Raw genomic sequence first — 24,079 nt, forward strand, 5'->3', positions numbered from 1 at the left:
CACCATACAAGCACCAACACGTTTCCCACGTTCGAATTCACTTATATCTGACATAATGCACTCGCAATGCAAGGAACACTATTCTGACCGAGACTAACACTTTCAAAGTATCGCGGATATTGCGCAGGTGCCATTCGTGATCAAATACAACAGCGCAACCTTCAGCCTTGGCTAGCACCTGCATTTATGTTCTAGCAAACATTTATCGCGGTGTTTCCACATTTTTATCCAACCCGTGTAAATGAATTACTAATCAAATAATGTCGCTTAAAGAGACGCACGAGTTGAGGTAAGGGAATTAGTCTAACTGACCATCTACGATATCCTTTACCGCATGATGTAGAGCAGTGGTAAGACACTGGATTCGCACTCGGCTAGACAGGGGTTCAAAATCTGGGCATCCTGATTTAGAATTTACATGATTTCCCTAAACCGGTTAAGGTAAATGCTGGGATGGTTCCTTTTAAAATGGCACGACCAATTGCCTTTCTCATTCCTCAGCAAACTGAGCTCTTGCTCCGTCGAATGACCTCCTCTTATTCCAAACATTAAGCCCTACACTTCTTTCATTCTTCTACAGAATGTTCCATGCTGTCCTCTAGCGACTGCGAGCAGTTGTGTGTCTAGATTAAAATGCAGAAAGGTTTTGAACTGTCTAATGAGGTTGTAAATAATACCACATACAAATACGGATAGATCTAAACTAATCACCCAAAAAAAAACGTTTATTGTGCGTTACTTTATTATACTGGTGGCAACGGTGATTATCCATGGCTACCTTATTAACGGTAAGGAACGCCATTATGTTCCGGATATGAAATTAAAAAATACTTTTAAGGATAATCACAAATGTCTAAGTTTCAGTACGGAGGAGCACCTAATCAAGATGCAAAAGATTACTTCAAAATGTTTTATCTTTCAAAGACAGTTAATGAATGATTTTACTGAATGAACTTCAAAGAGAATCTGATTTTCAGTCTTCATACAATTTATATTTATTAACTCGCATTAGGTGAAAGAAACTCACACTCTGGTCCATGTAACATTCAGAATTCCAATGAATGACAACAAAGGTATCGCACCAGAAATTAAAGAATGGTTAATTATTCTGCTTCTGATGTTGGTGTTGGTAAATTTTCGCTTTTACACATTCATTGAGGATAGGAAACCGTTTCATAGAAACATGTTTCGAGTTCCTGATTTTTTATGTACAAAATTACCAATGAGAATATAAATTAAACAATTTTCTTGAGAATTTCTTGAGAACATTATCTGCACTATTTGCATTCTCCATTTTCCAATTGTCCGTCAACTTATCCCATTCTTCTTTGTGTGTTCTGTCCCTCGGGCCCCACTTCTTAGAAGGTCTGAACGAGTTCAGTAAATGCTGAAAAATGTTTGATAACATTTAGGATCTTGATAAATCATAACCATTTTACTAGATTTAAGATAATATTAATTATACCTTTCTGAACGAAATATTTCTTTTCCTGAAAATTCTCAGTGCCATCCACAGAGGAAACTGGACAACACCAAAGGCAAACAAAACCCAACCAGCCGCTGCAAAATAAATACAATTTGTTAAAACCTTTAGTGACTTCAGTCGTTACATTCATGAGCTTACATGAGACAGTTTACAGAAGACTGAAGTATACAGTTCGATCAGTACATTACAACCGATCTTTTTCAACTAACAAATATACTTGAATCAACTGCAGGGAACTTAATATAATAAGAAATCTATGTAAAAGGGGTCATTAATTAAAAATCGTTCTGTCATTTTCTCTGGAGAGAATGTGTAAAGTTGGCGATTATGATAAAGTGCAGATTATGACGTTCTGGTGGCTGATAATGCACCATAGTAACATAGAGGCTTGCAAGGTGATTACACGTTGCTGTCAACATGGTATAGAGATTGGAGATGAATGATGGTGAAATCGTTAACGAGTTACAAGTTATTGGAAGTCCATACCTTTATCAAAAATATAAAAATCAATGGTTTTCTAATAGTGTAAAACACATTCATTGGGCATCCTCGATACAGCCGACAGTGAAACTCAGTGTTGAGGGAAGCATCAGCACCGCAGAGCATGTAATCCATTATGTATGTGCTGTTGTTCATTCGCTAACGTTTCCGGTTATGGCTGTGTTGGCACATAAATACGGTCACTGGACAATAAGACAATGTAAGAGAAGTGGCTTGTAAGGTAAACTATCTTCCGCCTCTACATGGGGAAGTGCAGGATCTGCGGAATTAATGGAATATACATGGGCATAAGCCGGCCACTTCGGCTTTCGGCACAACGCCTGCGTCCAGCGGGTAGTCCATTCCACTATCGCAGGCGCTCCTCCACTGCATACAATCACGCGCCCAGCGGCGCTAGTGCAGTGCCTGTGTTGGAAACATTACTGCAGACACACCAAAACACGCCTGCTGACACACCGACATCTAGCAAGCGTCACCAGCAGCCTCACTGCCAAGAAGCTTGCGAATAGGCGGCAGTGGCGCTGCCACTGCAGTGACTACGTTGCATCCGCCGATACGTTTCGCCGAGCGCCGCGCGGTACCCTTCAACCTGCTGCTTGTAAAGGCGCAGCAGCCAGGCAGCAGTACATCACCTCGCGGTACTGATCATGCTCTGGAATTAACACCGGCCCTCAAGCCCATCATTCGAAGCTCACACCAGCCGCGCCACGTTGGTCCAACATCCATCGCCTTCGGAGCCTTCGTCCGTCCGATGCTGGCCTTCTCCGGACTCTGTACCTCAGCGGCCATCCAAGTAAGATACGCAAAATAATCTGTACTGATCGGCCAGGCGTCAGGTCGGTGTCTTCACCTCCTCTGACGCTGGCCTCCCCTGAACTGGTATTCTGTTTGAGCCAGTACGTAGCAATTACCGTCACGACCTGTGTCATTACAGACTTTTGGCTTCGTGTTTTCGCGTGCTCGGCGAACTTCTACTTTCGAAAAAGTTGGATCAAAGAATCTGCATCAAATTTTGCTTGAAAATGGAATGAATTGCAGCACCACGTTCTAAATGTTTACTGTGGCTTTTGGCGAATATAGTTGTAATACAAGACTCTGCAAGTGGTATAAACGTTTCAAAGAGGGTCGCAAAGATATTGAAGTCGAGGACGGACGCATAAGCACGTCAGTTACTGATGACAATGTGGAAGGAGTATAGAAAATGGTTCTGGAAAATGGCCGAATCACCGTCAGAGAGATTTCTAACGCTATCTGCATATCCCTTGGCTCATATCGAGCAATTTCCTCGGATGCTTCGGACATGAAACATGTTGCAGTAAAGTTTGTTCCGAAATTGTTGAATTTTCGCCAAAAACGCATAGACATCGCTCAAGAACTGTTGAATGAAATCGGCAACGATCCAGAACTTCTAAAGATTCTCATAACGGGTGACGAAACATGGGTATGGGGTATTACGCCGAAACCACGGCCCAATCATCCCAATGAAAACTGCCTGAAGAGCCAGGACCGAAAACAGTAAGGTCAGTAACATGTGAAGTTTCTTTTCACTGTTTTCTTCGATTACAGTGGGATAGTGCATCATGAGTTCCAGCCTTATTGTAGTAAGGAATATTACCTCGAAGCTATGTGCTGTCTGCATGAAGCAATCCGAAGAAATGACCAGAATTCTGGCAAAACCGCTCCTGGGGATTGCATCATGATAATGCTCCCGCTCACACCTCAATGCTTGTTCATTATCTTTTGGCAAAAACCAAAACCGTTATGTTGTCTTAGCCACCGTATTTGACGGACATGCGACTTCTTTCTATTCTCGAAGGTGAAGACAACCATCAAAGGAAGTCTTTGAAGTTCTTCTGGATCTCACGTTTCCTTACTGTGTTTAGCATCTTCAGCGATTCTGTATTGATTTCATCAGTTGTGGCCACAGAATCGCTGAAGAAGCTGAACACTGTAAGAAAACGTGAGTTCCAGAAATGCTTCCAAGATTGGAAAAAGCGCTGGCAGAAGTGTATTATATCTGTGGGGGATTACTTTGAAGAGGACGAGGTTTATGTTGATAAATAAATCAAGATTCTTTAAGAAAAACAAAAATTCCAGTTACTTTTTTATCACTCCTAGTATACCAAAAACTTCCGTATTCCGACTTGCGTCACTTCTCCTGCCGGAGTGCGATGTTCTAAGTTAATCGCCTTTCCCTATAGTTTACTCCTATTTTTCTCAGAATTTCGAACATCTTGCACCGTTTTACACTGTCGAACTCTTTTTCCAGATCGAAAACCCCTATGAACGTATTTTGATTTTACTTCGCTGTTGTTTCCATTGTAACAGCAACATTGCAACTGCCCCTCAGGTGCCTTCACCTTTTCTAAAGTCAAATTGATCGTCATCTAACAGATCCTTAATTTTCTTCTTCTTCTTCCTATATTATCTTGTCAGCTACTTGGATCCATGAGGTGTCAACCTGTTTGTGCGATAACTGAAGCACTTGTCGGCTCTTGTTGTTTTCGGAATTGTGTGTATAATGTTTTTCCGTAAGTCTGATGGTACATCGCCAGTCTCATATGTTCTATGCACCAACGTGAGGAGTCACTTGGTTGCCGCATCCCGTAATTATTTTAGAAATTTCGGTGGAATGTTATCTATTTATTCTGTCTTATTTGGTCTTAATCCGGCCAAACTTCTTTTAAATTCTACTACCGGATCCCCTATCTCTTCCCTGTCGACCCTTGCTCCTTGCTTCCGCTTCTATCACTTCATCAGGCAAGTCCCCCCTGTCATAGAGATTTTCACTGTGCTCTTTCCACCTATCCACTCTCTCCTCTGCATTTATCAGTGGAATTCCCATCGTACTCTTAATATTAACGCCCTTGCTTTTAATTTCATCGAAGGTTGTCTTGAATTTTCTGCATGCTGAGTCAGTTCTTCGACAATCATTTCTTTCAATTTCTTCACACTTTCCATACAGACATTTCGCATTATCTTCCCTCCACTTTTTATTTATTTCATTCCTAAATGACTTGTATTTCTATATTCCTGAATTTCCCTGAACATTTTGCACTTCCTTGTTTCATCGATCAACTGAAGTATTTATTTTCCTACCAATGGTTTCTTCGCAGTTACCTTCCTTTTACCTAGGTTTTTCTTTCAGACTTCTGTGATTGCTGTTTTTAGAGATGTCCTCGTCTTCAATTGTACTGGCTACTGAACTATTAATTATCACCGCATCTACAGCCGCAGAGAACTTCAAGCGCATCTCTTCATTCCTTAATACTTCCGTATCCCAGTTCTTTGCGCATCCATTCTTCCTGTCTAGTCTGTTAAACTTCAGCCTACTCTTCATCATTACTAAATTTTGTCTGAATCTGTATTTGCTCCTGATCAAGCCTTACAATAAAATCTTATTTCTGAATCTCTGCATGGCCATGGTGTAATCTAACTGACACCTTCCCTTATCCCCCGGCCGTTTCCAACTACTCTTCCTCCTCTTACCATCCTTCAACAGAGTATTTGCTATCATTAACTGATATTTACTGCAGAACACAGTCTATCTCCTGTTTCTCTAGTACTGCCGTGTCTATATTCTCCTGTAAACCTTACTTCTTCTCTTCCCCCTACAACCGCATTCCAATCTCCCATCACAATAAGATTTTCATCTCCCTTAGCGTACTGAATTACACGTCCGACTATTGTTTTCGGTGTTGGTTTGCTGCCGATTTCGATGAGAACAACCCTTTACTGAACTGTTCACGGTAAATCACTCTCTGCATTACCTTCCTATTGATAACGAATACTAACAGTGTTATATCATTTTCTGGTGCTGTTCATATTACCCTGTACTAGTCTGACCATAGGTCCTTGTCTTGTTTCCATTTCATTTCACTGGGCCCCACTATACACAGACTAAGCTTTAACATTTCCCTTTTCAGGTTTTCTAGTTTCCCTACCATATTCTAACTTCTGTTATTCTACGCCCTGGCTCGTAGAACGTTACACTTTCCTCAGTTATTCAATCTTTTTCTCAATGTCACCTCCTGCTTGGCAGCCTCCTAACGAGATCCGAAATGGGGACTTGAACCTCTCTCCGCTCCTCGACCCTCTTTAACACTTACCATTCTAAGCCCTTAACTGCATGCCACTCCTTGTGTGCTGGCTGATTTTTTCTATTTTCAACAGACTTGAAATAGCTGTAAAGGACGTTTAGTTAGAGATACATAAAAACTACAGGTATGATTTAAAACCTTAAGGTTTCAACTTCACATGGGTTAACAGTCATGTGTATGGGGAATACACTGGTTCCAAGAAGTGATGCGGATTTCTCCTCGATTTTGCGAAAGTAAATTTTTGGAAAAAATTTATATTTACTACTTTATTCAATTTAAAGAAGAAATAAATTTTGGAATGTGATCATTTGACACTGAAAAGACATTTTTTATACCATTTGCACATAAAGCATAGTTACGTACACATAAGCTATTTTGCATAGTGAACCACAGTGTGATAAAACTTGAAGCACGGGGTGACACACAAACCTACATTACACTCACTGCACTCATAAGAAGTACCTTTCCTCCCAGCTTTTCCAGTAATGTTCTTTTGTTTTCCACTACACGCTACACAACGTCTTTGTGCTTTCTTCTTCCCTTCTGCCATTTCCACACGGTTCGGAAAATGTTTCTGCGACAATCGAGCAATCGTTGCAGATCCATGAGAATCCTTAATTCTCTCTCCTCTCTGTAACACTAACGCAGTGCAGATCTCTTGTATGAACTTAGGAGTGCTCAGTTTCTTCTCATTGATGCAATTGTGCAAAATACAACCATTGGAAACTGCCATAATTATACAGTGGAAGGCAAGCTTTCTCCACCTCTTCACTGTTTTGTGATCAAGTGCTCCATATGAAAGACGCTGTTCAAAAAGGTCTACACCTTCATTTGACGACAAATCTGTGTCCGAAATAATACAGAATGTAACAGAACAAATCGCAACATGAACTGTCTTGTTCTGCATCGATTTAGTAACATGTTAGACTTATGGACAATCGTGAATTTCCGGCATTTCGTAGTCACTGTCACTATCGAAATCCGAAAAATCATCATCAGTAAGTTCAGCAAGTACTTCTTCAATCATTTTTTGAAGTTTTGCATCCTCATCACTCGCCATTGAGAGTAAAAAGAAGACAAACAAGCTAAAACCAAAATATTAGCGCCAAAATCAACGGTAAACAAACGACAGGGCACCACAGAACACGTTACATACGCGTGAAAACACACGTGAATTCGTTCGGAAATATATACGGATATATCCCACTACTTCACTAGGTGCTGATATCTAGCGCTAATATGATTAACTAGAAGCATTACAGGATCTACAGGTTGTAGCGGGAACGCTAACAATGCGTTTGAAACACTAAAACAATGTGGAATGCGGCGGGACGTAATATTACGGCGGCCGCATTTTCTTCGTTTCCGCCCGCGACGTAATATTACGGCAGCCGCACGGTAAGTGTTAACAAGGCCGTTGCCACAGTGAGGGTCACTTCCTTCTCCTAAAGTCTTCGGACGGCACTGTTAATGATTTTTATTCAGAATTTAAGCCATGACAGAGTTCAACACTGGACCGAGCGCTTGTTGATTGCTAATCAAAGACATTAGCTCTAGACCTTGGGAGACACAAACCCGTCAAAGCTTTTTATTCATGCTTTAACTGTGCCTCAGCAGGTACATTCTGTGTGTTTAAAGTATTTTTTTGTTTGTTTGCTACATTGACAAAATTTTCAGGTTTAGGCGAAAAAATTAACATATTACGGTCGGATGTCAGACATGACAAGGCCAGGTACAATTGGCCATGTGAGAAACACTGTACATTTATGTAAACTGCAGCAGCTTACAATGTCTGGCTCCACCCTAAGTTAACTGTCACATTAGGTGATTTCAATGGGGACCTAGAACCATTTGAACTGGAAAGTTAAGTGCGGGGGTATCTGTCATCGGTATTCATGGTATCAAAACAGTTTTTCCAGTTCACAGCCAGTTAACATTGTGCAGATGATCAAAAAAATTTTGAGGTCAGTTATTCGGAGTCTTGTTCCGTTGCAACCTCAGAATGAGTTTCAACTTCTCAATAAAATAGTGCTTGCACCTACTCTCATCATTAATTCATGAGGTGGCTTCCCAGGTGGCATCAATGAAATTAAAAATTCAGTAGGGTAAAGCACTATTCCCTGTCTAAGACCGTGTCAACACAGCAATAAATTTGTAATGGGGCCTCAAACTTGGACAGAATGAAGTCATTTGCTTCACTATCTTGTTCATTTGTAAGTGACAATACAGCCCTTCCCTTATCCAATAAAGTGTCTTAGATGTCGTGTTGTAAATATCTGGATATACTTTTCAGTTAACTCGAGTCGTTTGGTACTGAGATAGAGACATTATTGATATTCGTGTTACCATTTGTTTCTCGCCATTCGAAATGTCCTATTTTGAGGAAGTTATAAGCAAAATATACGCTAATAAGCCAATGCGTTATAAACACTGCCCACCTTGACATTGGATGCCGTCTATTGGCGTTGTGGGCACGTGGCGCGGTAACAAAAGTATGTAAGCGGCACAGACACGGACGGGCTATCGCTCTAGCGAAGATATGGGCTGAGAATGGGGAAATTCATTGAGATAAACGATTCTGACAATGGTTAGATTATTATCATGCAGAGCCTGTGAATGACTATCTCGAAAACGGCGGAGCTGGTCGAATGTTTACGTGCTACTGTCGCGAGCTTCTACAAAAAGAGGCAGGACATAGAAACTACCATTAGTCGCTAATTCGTTGAACATCCACGACTCTTGACAGAACCCAGAGGCTTGTCTCCTCTGTAAAGTAAAATAGATGGCGATGTGTGGCATCTCTGCCGAGAGAGCACGTTGTCGGTGCGGCGAGCACTAGTGTTTCGGAGCACACTGTTCATCGTACATTGTTGAACATGGAGCTCGGCAGCAGTCCACCTCTACGTGTTCATATATTGATCCAACGACATCGTCAGTTACGATTGGAGTGTGCACGGGACCATCGGGATTCTACCGTCGAGCAATGGGAAAGTGTCGGCTCTTCGGGTGAATCAAATTTTTGCTACAGTAGGTCTCCGGTCGTCTCCACAAAGACCGTCATCGACGTCAACATGGAACGTGCAGCCCGCCACGGAGCATGCTGGTGGGAGCAGTATTACGCTATGAGAGTCATTACTCTGCGTTTGCATGGGAGCTGTGGTACAGCTGGGAACCACGTGCATCCCTTGATGTCTGATGTCTTCCCCGACGGCGACGTCGTCTTCCAGCAGTATAACTGTCCGTGTCTCGGAGCCAGAACTGCACCACTGTGTATTGGGGAGCGTTTTAGTGAACTCACGCTCATGTCTGAGTGACCAAATTCGCCTGATATAAATCTTATGGAATCCATCTGGGTTGCTATTGGGTGCGATCATCGCGTACGCAAAACAGTGGCCCTATATTTACGCGAATTCGAATTACATGACCTATGCGTAGGCGTCTAATGCCACATACCTCCACAAACCTACCAACAAAATTTCGGAATCAGTGATGTATTTCGTCCCAAAGACAGACAAACAATTTATTAAGCAAATGGTCATAATCTTTTGGCTCATTAGTGTATTTAACTTGTCCAGAACATGTTGTTGTTGTTGTGGTCTTCAGTCCAAGACTTGTTTCAGTCCATAGATGTATCATGAACAGATTGAATTTATTGAAACTAAATTTCTAATTGTTGTTATTTATAGGTCCCCTAACTCTGACTTCAGACCTTTCTGCTCAAGCTAGAGAGGGTTCGTCCCCTAACTCTGACTTCAGACCTTTCTGCTCAAGCTAGAGAGGGTTCTTGGTTCACTTTATAGGAAGTACCAAAAATTAGTTATATGTGATGACCTCAATATCGATTTCGTATATGATTGTGCAAGAAAAAGGATGTTGGTAGATCTCCTAAACTCATATGATCTGATGCAGACACTGTTTTTTCCAACTAGGGTATAGTACAAAGGTAGCATAGCCATAGACAATATTTTTATTCATTCTTCATTACTAGATGGGCATTCTGTTAGTAAAAGGATGAATGGCCTTTCAGACCATGAAGCACGAATTTTAGCACTAAAAGGCTTTTGTACTCAAATAAATGTCACATATAATTACAGTATATGTAGGAAAGCTAATCCAACGGCAATAGAGAGTTTTTTTAAACCCTTAGGGAACAAGAGTGGCAGGATGTTTATACTGCCGGTAACAATGATGATAAATATAATGGTTTCCTTAACACACTTCTGATGTTCTTTGAAAGTTGCTTTCCATTAGAACGTTCTAAACGGGGGACTAGCAGTAAAAGGCAGCCTGGGTGGCTGACTAGTGGGATACGTATATCATGTAGCACAATGCGGGAATTATATCACAATGTTAGAAGTAGTTACAATCAAGCTACAGTAGCCTATTACAAACAGTATTGCAAGGTGCTTAAGATGTTATTAGGAAGGCAAAGAGTATGTGGTATGCAAATAGAATAGTTAATTCACAGGATAAAATTAAAACCATATGGTCAGTTATGAAGAAAGTGTCTGTTCAGCAGCACAAGGTCGACGATATTAAGTCAGTTCACAGTGAAAATGTTTCTGTTACTGGTAAGTCAGGTATATGTATAGTATTTAACAATCATTTTCTGAGCACTGCTGGTAAAAATACTCCTCTGTGATACTGACAAGTAGGTGATGGAATCAATAATTAAATCACTGAACACTAAGGACTCTTATGGATATGATGAATTACAGTAAGACTCCATTTTTACAGTTTCTGATACACAATTCAACAAAACCCCGCGTTTTAATTTCACATAATGGGCATATGATTAATGAAACTGAACAGTTCAGATTTCTAGGTGTTTAGATAGATGGTAAACTGGCATGGAAAGCGCACGTTCAGGATCTTGTTGAAAGACTTAATGCTGTCATTTTTACGGTTCGAACGGCATCTAAAGTGAGTGATCGTTCGACATGAAAATTAGTCTTCTTTGCTTATTTTCATTCGCTTATGTCGTATGGTATTATGTTTTGGGGGTAACTTTTCCGTTCTAAGAGGATATTTTTGGCTCAGAAACGGACAGTTCGAGCAATTAGTGGTGTAAGTTCGCGAACCTCTTGTCGACGCCTGTTCACTATTCTGAGTATTTTGACATTGTCCTCTCAATATATATGTTCTTACCATCGTTTCTTGTTAACAACATCAGCTTAATCCCAAGAATTAACAGATTTCACTCAGTTAATACTCGGCAGAAATCCACTCTGCATTTGGATCGCAGTTCCTTAACTCTTGTGCAAAAAGGTGAGCATATACTGCTGCATCCATTTTCAATAAGCTACCACAAGAATGCAAAAATTTTAGAAGTAATCCACACGCCTACAAATCGAAACTGAAGGGTTTACTGATGGGTCACTCCTTCTATTGTGTTGAGGAGTTCCTTGAAAAATCAAGCTGATTCTTATGTTATATTGTTGATTGCGTTTACTTAAACATATTGCTTGACTTTTTTTGGATTCATAAACATTTTATTTTTTGTCTGTTACTACTTTTGTGTTGCAATTTCGTGTACTGATACGTTCCATGCCATTGGAGGCTTGCTCCTCAGTTTGGTCCTACGAAACTAGACGTGTAAATAATAAATAGTAAAATAAAAATGCAGCTCTTCATGCAAGTCTATCCTGGGCAAGCCTGTTCATCTCCGAGTAACTACTGCAACTTATATCCTTGTGAATCTGCTTAGTTTATTCATCTCTTGGTCTCCCTGTACGAACTTTAACCTCCACGCTTCCCTCTAGTACTAAACTGGTGATCCCTTGATGCCTCAGAACGTAACTACCCGCATCAGGTAGCATCAGGTAGCCAACTATGTTTCAAGAGTTATCACAACTAAGAAGGCAGCTCTTGAACAGAAACCTTTGGGAAACAAGGCTTCTCCACAGATCTTTTATAACTGTTAATTCCTTACAATGTCAAGGCGCATAAACAGTAAGGGGCTGCTTGAAATCCACCAAAAGTCATAAAGTTTTTAAATATTACTTCGACAAGCACAAAGAATTAAACCAGAATTTTAAAATACACAAAGCACATTAAATATTTAGCCTTCTGGCAGTAAATAAAAAACAGAATAATAATAATAAGAGCGCATTAAGAGCTATTACCAAACGGACACCAGCATAAGAGGCCATAGGAATCAAATATTAATACTAGTTAACGCCGAAGTGGCAAAGAACAACTCGAAAGCCAAGTAATAGTATAGGTGAGCTGTAGTTCTGTCAGTATCATCAGTTTCACGAAAATGAATACACAATGTAAACACCAAAATAAAATTAATTACGTACATACAGCGGTTGCTCGTTAGTCTATAGTGTGTATAATGACAAGGCAACCCCCTGTGAAACGTGAGACAGAACTTTACTAAAATTCAACGGTAAAGAACTCATTGCTTATTAAAAGGACAGAGTTAAACTTAACAAGAGCAAAACTTAACACGCTTCCTTATTAAAGGAACAGAGCTCGACCCATGCGCCGCAGCCGGTCGTCACCGCACAACATTACAGGGAAATGTGGTTCGATAACCCGGACGGTAGAACTTTTTACGGCAGAACACAAGAGTTTCTAAAATTTTACAACCCGGCTGCAGATTGGTGTAAAGCAGATGCTCACCGCAGTTCCGATGTTGTTCTCGGATGAAATTAAACCCGTCACAACCCCCCTGTCCACCAGGTAAGACAGCTTATTCAAGGGCTCGGACTGCAACCCGCAACTCGCCGCTGCACAAGCACGAAGCAAACACTTGCAGCAGCGGGGCTGCACCGTTAACGGTCAACACGTCCGCCTCGCTACCACGGTCTGATACAATGGACTGTGTCGATATTCCAAGCGGATACAGCTGCCGAAGCCAGAACCTTGGCCATTATATGGAGCCACCACCCAAATGTCATCCACAAGTCGCATTACTGCAGTCGTTTCTCAACCAACTTGCTTACCCGAAGCTCAAGCACGAGCCTTTACTTTCGCAAGGCACTTCGTCGCTGCCCCAACGCAGGACGCCCGAACCGCAGTTGCCAGGCAATGGATCAAAGACATTACGCTGGTACGGCAGATATCGATAAATGCTCTCACCCAGCTCAGTGTAATTGGTTAATTCATACTACGTTGTTTTGTTTGTCCCCCGCATACAGTTACCTAGCCGGTGTAGGTCGTAAAATTCCTCTTTCTGTAGCATTTTTCTAATTAATACTGATGATCAATGCTCAACAACTCTTTCGTAGTGTCATTTCCGTTCTACAGAATAAAACCGTTTCGGCCTTATATTAACATTTATTTGAACTAATAGAAAGCTTCTTAGTTCGTAGGAAATCCACATTTTTTTCATTCATGTAAGGATATTTGTCAAAAGTAACTCACTTACCATAAGCACTATCAGGATACAGTTTGCCTCCATAGGTAGTTAACGTGTTTGTGACTAAGGAATATATTAGCACAACCATCAGGAAGATTGGAGTAATGAATCCCCAACAAAGCCTCCAATAAATCCCGGTCTTCCTTCCAAGCATAAAATAGATGTCCTGACAAATTCTGTCAACTCCTGAAATCGTACAAGTATATTAGTGCTCTGTCGACTCTTGCTGAATGTTTTACTCAGCTTCTTGAGTCGTCACATATTTACCATAAATCCAACAAATGGCAACTAGTTCCATCGTTGCGAGAACGTACACCACTAACGTCACTCCGTAATGGTCAACCAGATTTAGAATCCATTGTCCACCCTGGCAATATTAAAAATGACAAAGTTAATATTTTACAGGCAACCTGTTTCGAAACTTCATTCTTTAAAGCGAGCACATTCGTTCACCTTTTATTTTGTAGTTCTACTCACGGGTGTGATATAAACCAATCCAATCAAGAAGCCGACAACTGCTAATGTGATGGCAACTGCCCAGTACTTTAGGGACGGGACCTGATCACAGATAATTGTGATAATGCAGTTCGCCATTGATGCGACAGATCCAATTCCCAGCACAAACAACATAAAAAAGAACAGAACAGCAAACAGCTGAAAAGAAAATAACATTTAGTTAACAAATGGCGAAGTTTATACAAAAGCTTGAGATTTCTTGCTAAAAGATAACATATACTGACGTGACAAAAGTCATGGGCCAGCGTTATGTCTACACACAGACTGCTGCAGTATCACGTACACAAGGCATAAAAGGACAGTGCAATGGCGGAGCTATCATTTGTACTCAGGTGGTTCACGTGAAAAGATTTCCAATGTGATTATGGCCACATGGCGGAAATTAACAGACCTCGAACGCGGAAAGGTAGTTGGATCTAGACTCATGGGACAGTCCATTTTTTAAATGGTTAGGGAATTCAATATTCCGAGAGCTGCAGTGTCAAGAATGTGCCGAGAATACCAAATTTCAGACATTGCCTCTCACCACGGGCAACGCAGTGACTCAAGCCCTTGTATTAACGACTGGGAACAGCGGCGTTTGCGCAGAGTTGTCAGCGCTAAAAGACAAGCAACACTGCGTACGACGAATGTATCCGTTAAGACAGTGCGGCGAAATCTAGCGTTAATTGGCGATGGCAGCAGACGACCGACGCGAGTGCCTTTGCTACCGGCACGACATCGCCTGCAGCGCCTCTCGTCAGCTCGTGACCATACTGGTTGGATCCTAGACGACTGGAAAACTTTGGACGGGTCACATGAATTCCGATTTCAGTTGGTAAGAGCTGAATGGATAGGGTCAGAGTGTGATGCACACCCAACACCTTTTGATACTCAGGCCTTACGGCGTTACTGTGACTTAATCGCCGCTAGACTGTCATTGTAAACCAGCAACAGCGCAAAAGCGTGAACTTCTTTCGTGAAAGCATAACAAAATCACACGACTTAGGTCTCAGCTATCAATATGTGTGTCATTTGGAAAGAAGTTGCGCCGAACTCTATCATTTACAAAGGAATTGTGCCCTTCCTGTAAGCTATAGCGCAAAACAGACCTCCAGCAGAAATGGATATCTACATTACACAGTGAAAATTTTCAGGTTACACGGAATTCGAAGGTAAGTTCAACATCTTTACAGTTCAGTTAGATTGTCTCAGGGTGCGGGTGCTTTAATATAGAGAGCATGAGAAATTTTTTCATTGCGTTTAAGTTAGCATGATGTTCAGTTGTTCAGTAACAACGTGATTTCGGCTGACCTGATATCTTTCTATAGCAGAGCAAGTACATTGTATACAGCATCGAGTCAGTGGCAAACTGTAATTTATTTACTCAGAAATATTTTTAGCATTATAACATAAAATACTGAGTCAGTTTTAATCGATTTGTTCTGAAGGCAACCGACACTAATCCCCATGGTACACAAAACAGGTCCGAACGCTGTTGCAGAGGCAACGGAAAAAGCATGCGAAGTTCAGAAGAACGCGAAATCCCGAAGATTGGCTAAAATTTACAGACGCGCGGAATTGGCACGGACTACAATGCGAGATGCCTTTAATAGGTTCCACAACGAAACATTGTCTCGAAATTTGGTAGAAAATCCGAAGAAATTCTGGTCGTATGTAAAGTACACAAGGGGCAAGACGCAGTCAATACCTTCGCTGCGCAGTGCCGATGGTACTGTTACCGACGACTGTGCCGCTAAAGCGGAGTTACTGAACGCAGTTTTCCGAAATTCCTTCACCGGGGAAGACGAATGGAATATTCCAGAATTTGAAACACGAACAGCTGCTAGTATGAGTTTCTTAGAAGTAGATACCTTAGGGGCTGCGAAGCAACTCAAATCGCTTGATACTGTCAAGTCTTCAGGTCCAGATTGTATACCGATTAGGTCCCTTTCGGATTACGCTGATACAATAGCTCCCTACTTAGCAATCATATACAACCGCTCGCCCACCGATAGATCTGTACCTACAGATTGGAAAATTGCGCAGGTCGCACCAGTGTTTAAGAAGGGTAGTAGGAGTAATCCATCTAACTACAGACCTATATCATTGACGTCGGTTTGCAGTAGGGTTTTAGAGCATATACTGTATTCAAACATTATGAATCACCTCGAAGGGAACGATCTATTGATACGTAATCAGCATGGTTTCAGAAAACATCGTTCTTGTGCAACGCAGCTAGCTCTTTATTTGCACACAGTAATGGCCGCTATCGACAGGGGATCTCAAGTTGATTCCGTATTTCTAGATTTCCGGAAAGCTTTTGACACCGTTCCTCACAAGCGACTTCTAATCAAGCTGCAGGCCTATGGGGTATTGTCTCAGTTGTGCGACTGAATTCGTGATTTCCTGTCAGGAAGGTCGTAGTTCGTAGTAATATACGGCAAATCATTGAGTAAAGCTGAAGTGATATCAGGTGTTCCCCAGGGAAGCGTCCTGGGACCTCTGCTGTTCCTGATCTATATAAATGACCTGGGTGACAATTTGAGCAGTTCTCATAGGTTGTTCGCAGATGATGCTGTAATTTACCGTCTAGTAAGGTCATCCGAAGACCAGTATCAGTTGCAAAGCGATTTAGAAAAATTTGTTGTATGGTGTGGCAGGTGGCAGTTGACGCTAAATAACGAAAAGTGTGAGGTGATCCACATGAGTTCCAAAAGAAATCCGTTGGAATTCGATTACTCGATAAATAGTACAATTCTCAAGGCTGTCAATTCAACTAAGTACCTGGGTGTTAAAATTACGAACAACTTCAGTTGGAAAGACCACATAGATAATATTGTGGGGAAGGCGAGCCAAAGGTTGCGTTTCATTGGCGGAACACTCGTTCGTCCTCTGTTAGAATATTGCTGCGCGGTGTGGGATCCTTACCAGGTGGGATTGACGGAGGACATCAAAAGGGTGCAAAAAAGGGCAGCTCGTTTTGTATTATCACGTAATAGGGGAGAGAGTGTGGCAGATATGATACGCGAGTTGGGATGGAAGTCATTAAAGCAAAGACGTTTTTCGGTGCGGCGAGATCTATTTACGAAATTTCAGTCACCAACTTTCTCTTCCGAATGCGAAAATATTTTGTTGAGCCCAACCTACATAGGTAGGAATGATCATCAAAATAAAATAAGAGAAATCAGAGCTCGAACAGAAAGGTTTAGGTGTTCGTTTTTCCCGCGCGCTCTTCGGAAGTGGAATGGTAGAGAGATAGTATGATTGTGGTTCGATGAACCCTCTGCCAAGCACTTACATGTGAATTGCAGAGTAGTCATGTAGATGTAGATGTAGATGTAGAAGTTTCCGTTAGTACTTATTGGCATCATTTCCCTTGTACGTTATCATATGTAGCTAATAGAAATTGCTCTCGTTATTCCAAAGTCTGCGAGCACCTCTACATTCGGAGACATACTGATTATTTCGACAATTCCACAGGGAAGAAATGTTCTGTGCCTCTTCCGAAACCTCGCCTTAAACTGGGAGCCATATCATGGATTCTGCCTAACTGTCCGAAGTACCTTTCGTCAGCTTCTTGTCTAATGGAAAATGTAGATGAGAGACGGGAGTGTCTGGAGCACAGAAACTTAGAAACAACTATTGCAGCCAGTGTAGCAATTCATTCCCAGTATGAATAGGAAAGATGTTTTGTGGTCTTTAATGGCTCCTTAAGAGCTTAGAGGGGATCAAGCTGCCAAAATATTGGCATATTATAAGATCAGGAAGGGGCGTTAGTTTTATTCTAATAGAAACAACAGATATTCCTACACTTTTGTGTTCTGTTCTAGTGTATGCTGATCGGATTATGCAGTTGTATATTGGTAAAAATATAATCACAAATCTTGGTACAAGGATATTCCTATTACTATTAACAAATTGAATCACTTAACTGACGTTGTTGATAACTTGGAAAACTTCACCAGAAAGAACCACTTTCTATTCATAACCAATTATTTGAAAAATAAGGCAAATTCTTTTGATGAGACTGAAAGCAGCTTAATTAATTTTTATGTGAGCAAGTGAATTTAATAGTTGTCCAAAAGAACCACTACAATACTCGTCAGATTGTATTATATTTTGTAGTATTTTATTTTCAATATCACCATATGCTTACAAGTTCATAAGAAGTAAACACTATATTGTGCTAACCCATACTAATACACTGTATAAGATTTGTTCACATTTTCAAATAAACCCAGCAGCTGAGCAGCTAGGTGACAATTTTCTGTTGCACACAAAACAGATGTTCAGTTTCTTTGTGAATTCATGTTGTTTCACTAATGGTCGATAAAATTCACTTGAAGCCTTATTTAGACTTCACGGGAGGCGCAATCTAGGGTGCTGCATTCAGTTCGAAAAGTGTGGCAACTAGTGCTCAGATTTTTATGACACAAAGTTTGCTTTCTTCGTAGAAAGATGTAGTTAACATCCTTCCAATGAGAAACATAAATGGTGAAGAACTCTTCGCTCTAACTAAGAAAATAGTTTCTGGGCTAGATGCAACAGGTTTTGAGGTAGTCTGTGTTGTTAGGATAAAGATTCTATTAACAGACGGGCAATGTCATTCTTTGCCCCCCCCCCCCCCTCAACTGTCAATTGTTTACAAACAACCTTGAGATGCTACTTAAGCACCTTTAGCACTTTTTTGTATTTTAGATTTTGTTCACACATTAAAATGCGTCAGAAATAATTGGATCAACAAAAATGATCCTGATAAAACAATAAAATACCTCAAGTTTTAAACAGTTTCAGAAAGTATGCTGCTGCTTATGGCTCTCTGCAGTTAAAGAGGTACATGACGCAGAATGTAATCAGGCAATAAAATTTTCCAACAAACTTAATTTAAAGTCTCTTTATCCAAGCAATCTGCTGTGACAAAAAGTCAAACTTGTGCTTAATGTTTTCAATGAGATGACTGGCCAATGTTTGTTAGCCTTGGGGGAATATCATCTTATTGAAAGCGTTGAGAGCACTGCTAAAGTAATTAAATTGATTTATACATGGTGGAACATTTTAAAAGTTATCTCAGATGATAGAAATATTCGTTTCGAGCATTCACATTAGAAACCACTCTCCAGCACAAGTGATGAAAATATCAGATATGTAGACAGATTTTTATCATGCCTGGATATATGGAAACATTGTCCTGATCATACGTTTGGGTTATCCAATGACACATATTTGACCTTATTACATACCACTCATGAAACGCCATTTCAAATGGTTACATCGAAACAACAGAATTAAAAACTGATGTATTTCTGTAAATCAAGTTTCATGATCAAACAGTATGTTTTGAAATCAACGTAAACGGTAACCAAAGTTTTGTTTACTGGGTAGGTTGGTCAACATATATACTTAATTCCGAATTGCTTATACAGATAAATCTACAGAAATTAACTACATTACTACAGAGTGCAGATTTTTCACCGGATATTTCTTTGTAAACGCCGCTTCTTTTTGTTGCAGTGCTTCATGTTGTTGTTGCGGTCTTCAGTCTTGAAACTGGTTTGATGCAGCTCTCCATGCTACTCTATCCTGTGCAAGCTTCTTCATCTCCCAGTACCTACTGCAACCTACATCCTTCTGAATCTGCTCAGTGTATTCATCTCTTGGTCTCCCTCTACGATTTTTACCCTCCACGCTGCCCTCCAATGCTAAATTTGTGATCCCTTGATGCCTCAAAACATGTCCTACCAACCGATCCCTTCTTCTAGTCAAGTTGTGCCACAAACTTCTCTTCTCCCCAGTCCTATTCAATACCTCCTCATTAGTTATGTGATCTACCCACCTTATCTTCAGCATTCTTCTGTAGCACCACATTTCGAAAGCTTCTATTCTCTTCTTGTCCAAACTAGTTATCGTCCATGTTTCACTTCCATACATTGCTACACTCCATACAAATACTTTCAGAAATGACTTCCTGACACTTAGATCTATACTCGATGTTAACAAATTTCTCTTCTTCAGAAACGCTTTCCTTGCCATTGCCAGTCTACATTTTATATCCTCTCTACTTCGACCATCATCAGTCATTTTGCTCCCCAAATAGCAAAACTCCTTTACTACTTTAAGTGTCTCATTTCCCAGTCTAATTCCCTCAGCATCACCCGACTTAATTCGACTACATTCCATTATCCTCGTTTTGCTTTTGTTGATGTTCATCTTATACCCTCCTTTCAAGACACTGTCCATTCCGTTCAACTGCTCTTCCAAGTCCTTTGCTGTCTCTGACAGAATTACAATGACATCGGCGAACCTCAAAGTTTTTACTTCTTCTCCATGAATTTTAATACCTACTCCGAATTTTTCTTTTGTTTCTTTTACTGCTTGCTCAATATACAGATTGAATAACATCGGGGAGAGGCTACAACCCTGTCTCACTCCTTTCCCAACCACTGCTTCCGTTTCATGCCCCTCGACTCTTATAACTGCCATCTGATTTCTGTACAAATTGTAAATACCCTTTCGTTCCCTGTATTTTATACCTGCCACCTTCAGAATTTGAAAGAGAGTATTCCAGTTAACATTGTCAAAAGCTTTCTCTAAGTCTACAAATGCTAGAAACGTAGGTTTGCCTTTTCTTAATCTTTCTTCTAAGAAAAGCCGTAAGGTTAGTATTGCCTCACGTGTTCCAACATTTCTACGGAATCCAAACTGATCTTCCCCGAGGTCCGCTTCTACCAGTTTTTCCATTCGTCTGTAAAGAATTCGCGTTAGTATTTTGCAGCTGTGACGTATTAAACTGATAGTTCGGTAATTTTCACATCTGTCAACACCTGCTTTCTTTGGGATTGGAATTATTATATTCTTCTTTAAGTCTGAGGGTATTTCGCCTGTCTCATACATCTTGCTCACCAGATGGTAGAGTTTTGTCATGACTGGCTCTCCCAAGGCCATCAGTAGTTCTAATGGAATGTTGTCTACTCCCGGGGCCTTGTTTTGATTCAGGTATTTCAGTGCTCCGTCAAACTCTTCACGCAGTATCTTATCTCCCATTTCGTCTTCATCTACATCCTCTTCCATTTCCATAATATTGTCCACAAGTACATCGCCCTTGTACAAACCCTCTATATACTCCTTCCACCTTTCTGCCTTCCCTTCTTTGCTTAGAACTGGGTTGCCATCTGAGCTCTTTATATTCATACAAGTGGTTCTCTTCTCTACAAAGGTCTCTTTAATTTTCCTGTAGACGGTATCTATCTTACCCCTAGTGAGACAAGCCTCTACATCCTTACATTTGTCCTCTAGTCATCCCTGCTTAGCCATTTTGCACTTCCTGTCGATCTCATTTTTGAGACGTTTGTATTCCTTTTTGCCTGCTTCATTTACTGCATTTTTATACACTCCTGGAAATGGAAAAAAGAACACATTGACACCGGTGTGTCAGACCCACCATACTTGCTCCGGACACTGGGAGAGGGCTGTACAAGCAATGATCACACGCACGGCACAGCGGACACACCAGGAACCGCGGTGTTGGCCGTCGAATGGCACTAGCTGCGCAGCATTTGTGCACCGCCGCCGTCAGTGTCAGCCAGTTTGCCGTTGCATACGGAGCTCCATCGCAGTCTTTAACACTGGTAGCATGCCGCGACAGCGTGGACGTGAACCGTATGTGCAGTTGACGGACTTTGAGCGAGGGCGTATAGTGGGCATGCGGGAGGCCGGGTGGACGTACCGCCGAATTGCTCAACACGTGGGGCGTGAGGTCTCCACAGTACATCGATGTTGTCGCCAGTGGTCGGCGGAAGGTGCACGTGCCCGTCGACCTGGAACCGGACCGCAGCGACGCACGGATGCACGCCAAGACCGTAAGATCCTACGCAGTGCCGTAGGGGACCGCACCGCCACTTCCCAGCAAATTAGGGACACTGTTGCTCCTGGGGTATCGGCGAGGACCATTCGCAACCGTCTCCATGAAGCTGGGCTACGGTCTCGCACACCGTTAGGCCGTCTTCCGCTCACGCCCCAACATCGTGCAGCCCGCCTCCAGTGGTGTCGCGACAGGCGTGAATGGAGGGACGAATGGAGACGTGTCGTCTTCAGCGATGAGAGTCGCTTCTGCCTTGGTGCCAATGATGGTAGTATGCGTGTTTGGCGCCGTGCAGGTGAGCGCCACAATCAGGACTGCATACGACCGAGGCACACAGGGCCAACACCCGGCATCATGGTGTGGGGAGCGATCTCCTACACTGGCCGTACACCACTGGTGATCGTCGAGGGGACACTGAATAGTGCACGATACATCCAAACCGTCATCTAACCCATCGTTCTACCATTCCTAGACCGGCAAGGGAACTTGCTGTTCCAACAGGACAATGCACGTCCGCATGTATCACGTGCCACCCAACGTGCTCTAGAAGGTGTAAGTCAACTACCCTGGCCAGCAAGATCTCCGGATCTGTCCCCCATTGAGCATGTTTGGGACTGGATGAAGCTTCGTCTCACGCGGTCTGCACGTCCAGCACGAACGCTGGTCCAACTGAGGCGCCAGGTGGAAATGGCATGGCAAGCCGTTCCACAGGACTACATCCAGCCTCTCTACGATCGTCTCCATGGGAGAATAGCAGCCTGCGTTGCTGCGAAAGGTGGATATACACTGTATTAGTGCCGACATTGTGCATGCTCTGTTGCCTGTGTCTATGTGCCTGTGGTTCTGTCAGTGTGATCATGTGATGTATCTGACCCCAGGAATGTGTCAATAAAGTTTCCCCTTCCTGGGACAATGAATTCACGGTGTTCTTATTTCAATTTCCAGGAGTGTATTTTCTCCTTTCATCAACTAAATTCAATATTTCTTCTGTTACCCAAGGATTTCTATTAGCCCTCGCCTTTTTACCTACTTGATCGTCTGCTGCCTTCACTACTTCATCTCTCAGAGCTACCCATTCTTCTTCTACTGTATTTCTTTCCCCCATTCCTGTCAATTGTTCCCTTATGCTCTCCCTGAAACTCTCTACAACCTCTGGTTCTTTCAGTTTATCCAGGTCCCATCTCCTTAGATTCCCACCTTGTTGCAGTTTCTTCAGTTTCAATCTGCAGTTTATAACCAATAGATTGTGGTCAGAATCCACATCTGCCCCTGGAAATGTCTTACAATTTAAGACCTGGTTCCTAAATCTCTGTCTTACCATTATATAATCTATCTGATACCTTTTAGTATCTCCAGGATTCTTCCAGGTATGCAACCTTCTTTTATGATTCTTGAACCAAGTGTTAGCTATGATTAAGTTATGCTCTGTGCAAAAATCTACAAGGCGGCTTCCTCTTTCATTTCTTCCCCCCAATCCATATTCACCTACTATGTTTCCTTCTCTCCCTTTTCCTACTGACGAATTCCAGTCACCCATGACTATTAAATTTTCGTCTCCCTTCACTACCTTCATATATTAAATGAAATGAACAGTGCTTTCAATCGGTGGTTTCAGTTGCTTTGCTTGTACGGCCATTAAATCCAGCACTGTAGCAGATTCTGTTCGCCCTCAAGCGGCCTGCCGGAAATGATGTCACACAGCATACTCCTCTTGGTGGGGAGGCCTGTATGTTAGAAGGTGTTCGCAAACGTCGCGAAGTCATGGACCCAAGTTGTCAGCAAGGCAGTGAGCATGCTGGAGGTTTCACCATAAAGATGTGGGTTGTGGTTAAGTGGTATGTACTGGGTCCTCTGGTCCAATTGAACCGCCCATTGACTATAAATGGTCATGTTTGTTAACTTGGAGACCATTTGCAGCCAGTCATGGCCTTCATGTTCCCGAAAAACGATTGCGTTTCACCGGAGCGCAATTGCTCGCGATTGGTTTGAAGAACACTCTGGACAATTCGAGCAAATGATTTGGCTACCTAGACCTCCCAGCATGAATCCCAGCGAACATGAGTGGCACATAATAGAGACGTAAGTTCGTGCAGTACACCTTGCACCGGCAACATATTCGCCGTTATTGATGGGTATAGAGGCAGCGTGGCTCAGTATTTCTGCAGGGGACTTTAAACTACTTGTTGAGCCCGTGTCAGGTCGAACTGCAGCACTGTGTCTTGCGAAAGGAGGTCCTATACGGTATTAGGAAGTACCCGTGACTTTTG

General features: G+C 41.9%; 1 protein-coding gene across 1 annotated transcript in view; it reads right to left on the reverse strand.

Moving 5' to 3' along the window:
- Positions 1-1,459: 1,459 nt before the first annotated feature.
- The window catches only part of LOC124594057 (sodium-dependent nutrient amino acid transporter 1-like), an 85,484-nt gene continuing 62,864 nt past the window's right edge, over positions 1,460-24,079 (reverse strand). The window contains exons 9-12 of the mRNA XM_047132406.1: positions 13,934-14,110; positions 13,724-13,823; positions 13,466-13,642; positions 1,460-1,560 (exon numbers count right to left, since the gene is read on the reverse strand). Coding sequence (XP_046988362.1) covers positions 1,460-1,560; positions 13,466-13,642; positions 13,724-13,823; positions 13,934-14,110 — 555 coding nt within the window. The remainder of the gene's footprint in view (positions 1,561-13,465; positions 13,643-13,723; positions 13,824-13,933; positions 14,111-24,079) is intronic.

The sequence above is a fragment of the Schistocerca americana genome, chromosome 2 (assembly GCF_021461395.2).
Source record: "Schistocerca americana isolate TAMUIC-IGC-003095 chromosome 2, iqSchAmer2.1, whole genome shotgun sequence".
Lineage (NCBI taxonomy): Eukaryota > Metazoa > Arthropoda > Insecta > Orthoptera > Acrididae > Schistocerca > Schistocerca americana.